Here is a 7870-nt window from a genome sequence, read left to right on the forward strand (position 1 = left end):
ACCATCGACACCATCTTTGTTTCTTTTTTTCTGCATAACAAAAGGCCCTCAATGATTTTCACAATAGATCTTTACTCAACCCTTTAAATTTATCCAATAAGATGATATCATCATAGATGCTTGCTTTCCTCATATCGGGTAGAGAAAAAGACGGAGGCATAAGGAATCTGAAGCAATTGACAAGAGCTTAAACTTTTTTACGGTAACAAACTCATGCAAACTTCGTCAACAAAAAAAAAGCAATTACATCAGCTGAATTTATGGTTTTTCTAGCAGGTGCGTCAACTAAACATGATGTTTTTTTTTCATGTACCGTAACAAGAATTGGTGAGTTTGGTAATGTAATTAATTCTGTGTTATTTAAATGCCTACTAGAATTATCCGATCATGATAAACATAAATTTGGCTGTAATTTGCATTACAGTATTTTCATTTTGTAATATGCATAGCGATTTTTGTTTTTTTTTTACTTTGCTATACTATTTGTGTATGTACGTTGATCTCTTGAAGGTGGAAAATTAACTGCTACATACATGCAAAGCACAATGGTGTAGATGGAAAAGTGATGAGAGGTTTAGGAGATGCACATGATTCTTATGTCTAAGCTTTTTCCCGTACAAGGTAGGGGTCTAATACTAGTAAATTATATTTTATAAATAAATTACAATATAAATAAAATGAATCTAGTATCATGTAAAACACTTGAGTAAACTAACATTTAGGGTAGGGAGTTGTTATTAAAAAAATAGTTATAAAATATAATTAAATATAAGAATGGCGACGCTTCTCTCTGAGGGCGATCCTGGGTGTGATCTACAGTTCTACCAAAAAATTTCTTGTTCTCCTCCTTGGAGTTTTGTTCCGATTGAATTTTTTGGTCTAAGGACTTTAATCTTCGTTGGTTTCTCTCTGCCAGAATGGTTACACGGCAGTTTCTGCTTTCCGTTTACCTCGTTGGATAACCGTTTGGGAAAACCGCAATGGACCAACCTATATAATCCTGCCTTTCCCGACAATTCTTCCCTCTCGATTTTGTTCACAACTACTCTTCCCCTGTTCTCTCCTACTACAATCCACAAAATGAGTGACTATATCAGAAAATCTCTCCAAGATATGGACTTGGGCATCACTGATGCACCGGTTCTGTTGCCTCCCCAATTCATTGCTAAAGCCGTGACTGCTAATTGCTACTCATTGGTGGTACAAACGGTGAACCCTCACAAGCAGAATCTGAGGGCTTTGATCGGCCATATGCCCAAAATTTGGGGATTCAAAGGTAATATGATTGGACGAATTCTGGGGCCTGGAAAAGCTTTATTTGTGTTCCAATCGGAGGAATCGCTTAACATGGTGTTACGTCGTGGACCTTGGTCCTTCAATGAATGGATGTTGTCGGTTCACCGTTGGCATTCAAACATCACTGATGAGGCCTTGAAGATAATACCGTTCTGGGTTCAAATCCGAGGGATTCCACTTCTCTATCTCTCTAATGACATGGCCAGGTATGTGGGTAATCAATTAGGACCAGTAGACACTGTTGATTTTGATGAAAATTCCCATATGGTGGAGTTTGTAAGGGTTAGCATAGATTGGAATGTAGACTGGCCATTGCGTTTCAAGCGTAATTTTCAATTTATTGTGGGAGATAACACTATCATCAAGTATCAGTTTGAAAGACTTCGTAAGTTCTGTTCCAAATGTGGTTCGCTGAAACATGATGTGGCTGAGTGTGATCTGAATGGAGATGATGCGGATTTCTACCAGGAGGAACCTCCAAATGATACTGACAATAACATGGATGGCCCCTATGGCGAGGAGAATGTTCTATCTGAAGCCAATTCCCTTGAAACCATTGACCCGTTTGAAACAATACCAGGGTTGAAGAATCATTACTCGTCTCCGGGTGCTGGCCCGAGTTCCACTCCTCCCAGTGAGTCTCCAAGTGTGTTCGAGGATACTGAACTCATGGCAGAGCGACTATGATACTTACATGCCAAGTTCAGCAGAGAATTCAGGGACACCTTTTCTCCTATCCGTGAAGATAAGGATCCAATTCTGGAGACAGGTTTTAAGAGTTTGAAGCGTAAGAGGGTGGCTGTTGAAGCTTTTTACCAACAATGGGAAGCTGCTGAAGATCAGGCGGTCCTGTGCCAGATCCGCAAGAAGGAACGTGTTGAGTCTGCCGGTTCATGTTCTGCAACCAATGAGATAGACAGAGGTGCGGGGGGCCTGGTACCCCCATTGTTCCATCCATGACGATCATCTCTTGGAATTGTCAGGATCTTGGTGGCTCGTTAACACAATCTTCTCTACATAGTATTTGTCGTATTTATAAACCTAATATGTTATTTCTTATTGAAACTCTAAATAAGTGTGCTATGGTTTGTGACTTTGCTCTTTCTCTAGGATTTCCCAATGTAATTATATTGCCCCCTCATGGTAGGAGTGGTGGTTTAGCTTTGTTATGGAAAAACAATGTTTCAGTGTCCCAAATCTACAAGGATGCTAGAATCATTGATGTAAACATTTAGTATAATAACTTTCAGTTTTATTTGTCTTGTGTCTATGGTCATCCCATTCAAGATCAAAGACATTTCTTTTGGGATTATCTGGAACAATTATCTCCATCTAAAGATGGACCATGGGCATTGGTTGGGGACTTTAATGAAATTCTTTCTAACAATGAGAAAATTGGTGGTCCTTTAAGAGCTAACTGGACATTTCAAGATTTTAGACAGATGATGTCCATTTGTGATCTCTCTGATTTAAAATCTACGGGAGACATATTCTCTTGGGTTGGTGAAAGGCACTCACACACAGTTAGGTGTTGTTTGGATAGAGTCTTGGTTAACTCAGAATGGTCAGCTACGTTTCCAAGAGGAGAGGTGGTATTCCTTGAGTTTTATGATTCTGATCACAGACCGGTGGTACTCCGTTTTGGTACCATGACCCATTTTTACGAAAACCTTTTCGTTTTGATAAGCGCCTATTAGAAGTGGCGAGCTTTAAGAACTATGTAAAGGAAGGATGGAACGCTTGCAAAAACCAACGTCATCACACTATTGTTGACAAAATACGACATTGTCGCACTTACATGGCTTGTTGTAAACGAAAAAACAATTTGAATTCTGCAAAACAAATAGATGTGCTACATTATCGTTTAAACAGAGCCATGTCAAGCTTTCGACGTGCAGATCGGGACCTAATTACACGATTACGACAAGAACTGTCCACTGCATACAAAAATGAAGAAATCTATTGGAAACAAAAAAAGCAGAAATCTATGGTTGGAAGTTGGGGATCGTAACACAAAGTTTTTTCACGCTGCTACTAAGAATATGTTTGCTCAAAATTACATTACTTCAATCAAAGATGACCAGGGGAATATTTTTAGTGGGAATACAACTATTGGCCATCATGCTGCAGATTACTTTCAAAACATGTACACAACGACAGGCCATTCGGTTTCACCATTGGAATTTGCGGATTTCACACCTACTGTTACACAAGCTATAAACGATGATCTAACTAAAGAGTTTTCGTCAGAAGAGATTTTCAAAGCACTCTCAATGATAGGAGACGACAAAGCTCTAGGCCCAGACGGGCTCACAGCTCGTTTTTACAAAGAATGTTGGGATGTGGTTGGGGAGGATATTACCAAAGAAATTAAAGAATTCTTTTCTACTTCAAACATGAAACCAGGCTTGAACAATACTAATATTTGCATGATCCCAAAAAATACAGAGCCAGATACATTGTCAGAATACCGCCCCATTGGTCTTTGTAATGTTATATACAAGATCATCTCAAAGTGTCTTGTTAATCGTTTAAAAGGACATTTAGACAGTATTGTATCTGAGTCTCAAGCAGCATTTATTCCAGGGCGTATGGTCACAGATAACATTCTGATTGCTCATGAACTAATGCGTTCACTTAAAGTTAGAAAATGTGTATCACAAACATATATGGCTGTCAAGACTGATGTCAGCAAAGCATATGACCAGGTGGAATGATACTTCTTAGAAACAACAATGAACTTATTTAGTTTTTCACCTAAATGGATCAGTTGGATCATGGCTACAGTGAGTACGGTTGAATATGAAATTCTTGTTAATGGTACACCATTCAGGAAAGTGTTACCTAGTCGAGGAATAAGACAGGATGATCCCCTGTCCCCATATCTTTTCATTCTGTGTGCAGACATTCTAAGTTATCTTATCAAGTCTCAGGTGTCTTCAAAATGCTTACAAGGAATTAAAATAGGAAATGGTGTTCCTCCAATAACTCACCTTCAGTTTGCAGATTATAGTTTATTTTTCTGTAGAGCAAACAGCTGTAACTGCCAGGCTTTAAAAGATGCATTTGATGTATATGAGTATTACTCAGGCCAAAAAATCAACACATCAAAGTCCCTAATTACATTTGGATCTCGAGTTTATGGTCATCGACAAAACTCAATGAAACAAATCCTACAAATTTCAAACCAAGGAGGCGGTGGAAAGTATTTAGGACTACCGGAACAATTTGGCAGAAGGAAAAAAGAAATGTTTGAATATATAGTGGAAAGAGTAAGACAACACACAAACAATTGGAGTGGCAAGTTCCTTTCATCTGCAGGGAAAGAAGTTTTGACCAAATCTGTTGCAGCTGCGATGCCGGTCTACGCTATGTCCTATTTTAAACTACCACTTGGACTTATCTCTGAACTTGAATCTTTATTGATGAATTTTTGGTGGAAAAAATCTGAGTCGTCTAGAGGAATTTCATGGATTGCTTGGAAAAGACTCCAATACGCTAAGAAAGAAGGTGGTCTTGGATTCCGGGATTTAGAGAAATTCAATGATGCCCTGTTGGCAAAACAGGCTTGGCAAATACTAAAATTTCCTAACAGTTTTTTTGCTAAAGTGATGAAGGCAAGATATTTTCCAGATAGTTCAATCCTTGATGCAACACCTAAAAAGTCACAATCTTATGGTTGGTCTTCCATCCTTTCTGGTTTAGATCTTCTCAAGAAAGGGATTTGAGTTATAGTCGGTAATGGGTCGTCAATACGAGTCAATGTGGATAATGTCATACCAGATAATCCACCACGTCCTGTTTGCTCTGTTGATCCTCTGTTTAACGGAACGCTCTCATCATTTATTAATGATTCTGGTGTTGTTAAATTCAGGGATTAACTGCAGTTCGAAATATGATATCACCGAATGATTTTGAGGTTTTAACACAAATTTACATTCCGCAATTTGACTCTATGGGTAAAACTATTTGGCATTACAATGCCTCTGGTGAATACTCTGTTCGGTCTGGCTATTGGCTAGCTATACATGATCCCGTGAATCTCATCCATGTTCCTAACATTCCTCATGGTTCCATTGGGCTAAAAAACAAAATTTGGAAACTACGAATTTTACCAAAGATAAAGCATTTCCTTTGGAATGTCTTATCTAAATCTTTAGGTACTGCAACTAGACTTGCTTCTCGAGGTATCAATATTAGCAAACAATGCCAGCGTTACCAAGGATTAAATGAAACAATCAACCACACCTTATTCACATGTCCTGCAGCAAAGATGGTTTGGGATTTGGCTGACCTACCTTTCCATGCTACTTTTCATAACACAGATCATGAACTTAATGTCTCTTCCTTGTTCCACATATATGACGATCAATCCGTATCCATAGAACATAAACTTCTTCCTTTTTGGCTTTGTTGGAACATATGGAAAGATCGGAACAAATTCATTTTTCAAAATGTTGTATGTGACCATACTCGAACTGTAGCACAATCTACGACTGATGTCGCTGAGTGGATACATTGATTTCCGGACAGACAAATTAGTACAGCTTGTACTGAACAAACAGTTAATCCTCATTGGGAGAGACCAAAATATCCCTTTGTAAAATGTAATTTTGATGTTAGTTACAGAGCGGATACAAAGAAAACAATTGGAGGTTGGATGGTCCGTAATCATCTTGGAGTTGCCACTAGTTAGGGTTCCAGTGTTTTAAGGAATGCAAATAACCCATTGGAAAGCGAAACACAAGCTTTATTGTTTGCCATGCAACAAACTGCTAACAAGGGTTTCAACAAGATTTGGTTTGAACAGGACTGCAAAATGCTAATTGATTGTCTTAATGGGTCTATACAAGACGCTACCATTCATGGCATACTTCATGACATTAAGATTTTTTCCCATTGCTTTGAAACTGTTAGTTTCTCATTTATTCATCGAACAAACAATGAAGTTGCCCATTTACTAGCTAAATTGGATTGTAATAATGTTGATTTTTATTTTGATTGTTGTAATCCTCTTGTTTGGTTGATGGAACCTCTGTATTTTGAACGATTTTATTCTGAATAAATTTTCTTTGCCTAAAAAAAGAAAATAGTTATTAAAAAAACAATTCTCTTAAAATATTAAATAATTAAAACTATTTATTTAAATTTGAGAATAATACTCGTTCAATATTGAATAGTCAAAAAAAAAATAATAATAATGCAAAAAAACAAAACGAGGAGGAGAAGATGAACTCAAACAAAGGTTGAATTCAAATCTCTCTCTCTTCTCTTCTCTTCTCTTCTCTTCTCTCTCTAGCGTGAGAGCAGGCGCAGATTTTTCCAGATCTTGAGAGAGAGATAGAGAGGAGAGAATCGTATCGGAGAAGAAGAAGAAGACGACGCCGGAGGAGCTGAAACAATGATTACGATCCCATACCTTACAGCTGTATCAACGTATTTCAGCTACGGCTTGCTCTTCGCCTTTGGCCAGCTCCGCGATTACTCCCGCCTTCTCTTCGATTGGTGGCGCACCAACAATCTCCAGGTTCGATTTCTTCTCCTCACAAAATTAATCTGATTCTTCTATATGTCTCCGTCATTGTATTCGCTTTGTGGCGGCGTTGTTGAGTCTTCTTTTACTAATTTGTGTATAGGGATACGCACCGATCTGCTTGGCGCATGAGGATTTCTACATCAGACGATTGTATCATCGTATTCAGGTTTCTTCTCCAATTTTTGTTTCTCCTTGTATTTAACATTATGTTCAATCTCTTCATTTGTTGCCTTATTGGTGTTCATTTAGTTGTTGCAAGCCATAGGAATTATATAAAATGTTCCTGTTTGTGGAGTATTGTGTATGGACTCTTTGTTTGGTGTTTGATTCTTAAAACTTTGATGTTGATACAGGACTGTTTTGGACGTCCCATATCAAGTGCACCTGATGCCTGGGTTGATGTCGTTGAGAGAGTCTCTAATGACAACAACAAGACGCTTAAGTGAGTCTGTTTTCCTCTGCTTTTCCATTGAACAATTATATAGTTTCTATGGTCACGTTAAGATATATATCAAGGCAAATGTAAAGATTTGAATTCATACGGTTTATAATTGAGAATTGAGACTCATCACCTATCTGGAGGATGTCAAATAGTAAACCTTTGGTTGTAAACTCTGTGTAGGCGAACGACAAAGACTAGCAGGTGCCTTAATCTGGGGTCCTACAATTATCTTGGATTTGGTTCTTTCGATGAATATTGCACGCCTCGTGTTATTGAGTCTTTGAAGAAATTTTCAGCTAGTACGTGCAGCTCTCGCGTTGATGCAGGTATAGAGTGTCGTCTTTGCGTATTAGGTCTCCAACATTTCTCTTCTCTTTGTTGGTTGTTGCCTGACATCTGTTGTTTCTGCCATCAGGAACTACATCTGTGCATGCAGAACTTGAGGAATGTGTTGCTAAATATGTGGGACAACCTGCTGCTATTGTTTGTGGCATGGGCTACGCAACAAACTCAGCTATCATTCCTGTCTTGATTGGAAAGGTACGTATGCTGCTCCATCTTCTGATGAACACTTATTTCCATGTTTTTAGTAGCTT

General features: G+C 38.3%; 2 protein-coding genes across 2 annotated transcripts in view; both read left to right on the forward strand.

Moving 5' to 3' along the window:
• Positions 4653-5024, forward strand: LOC109132510 (uncharacterized mitochondrial protein AtMg00310-like). Its single transcript, XM_019244144.1, has one exon. The coding sequence runs from the start codon at positions 4653-4655 to the stop codon at positions 5022-5024; it is 372 nt and encodes a 123-aa protein (XP_019099689.1).
• The window catches only part of LOC104780698 (long chain base biosynthesis protein 2b), a 3945-nt gene continuing 2600 nt past the window's right edge, over positions 6526-7870 (forward strand). Inside the window, exons 1-5 of the mRNA XM_010505217.2 lie at positions 6526-6823; positions 6933-6998; positions 7186-7274; positions 7455-7600; positions 7690-7814. Of these exons, the coding sequence (XP_010503519.1) occupies positions 6698-6823; positions 6933-6998; positions 7186-7274; positions 7455-7600; positions 7690-7814 (552 nt within the window). The 5' untranslated portion in view covers positions 6526-6697. The remainder of the gene's footprint in view (positions 6824-6932; positions 6999-7185; positions 7275-7454; positions 7601-7689; positions 7815-7870) is intronic.

The sequence above is a fragment of the Camelina sativa genome, chromosome 4 (assembly GCF_000633955.1).
Source record: "Camelina sativa cultivar DH55 chromosome 4, Cs, whole genome shotgun sequence".
In the NCBI taxonomy this organism is placed as follows: domain Eukaryota; kingdom Viridiplantae; phylum Streptophyta; class Magnoliopsida; order Brassicales; family Brassicaceae; genus Camelina; species Camelina sativa.

Bases quoted from the DNA above. Each gene is read 5' to 3' on its own strand.
- LOC109132510 (XM_019244144.1), top strand. From the start codon at position 4,653: ATGCCGGTCTACGCTATGTCCTATTTTAAACTACCACTTGGACTTATC.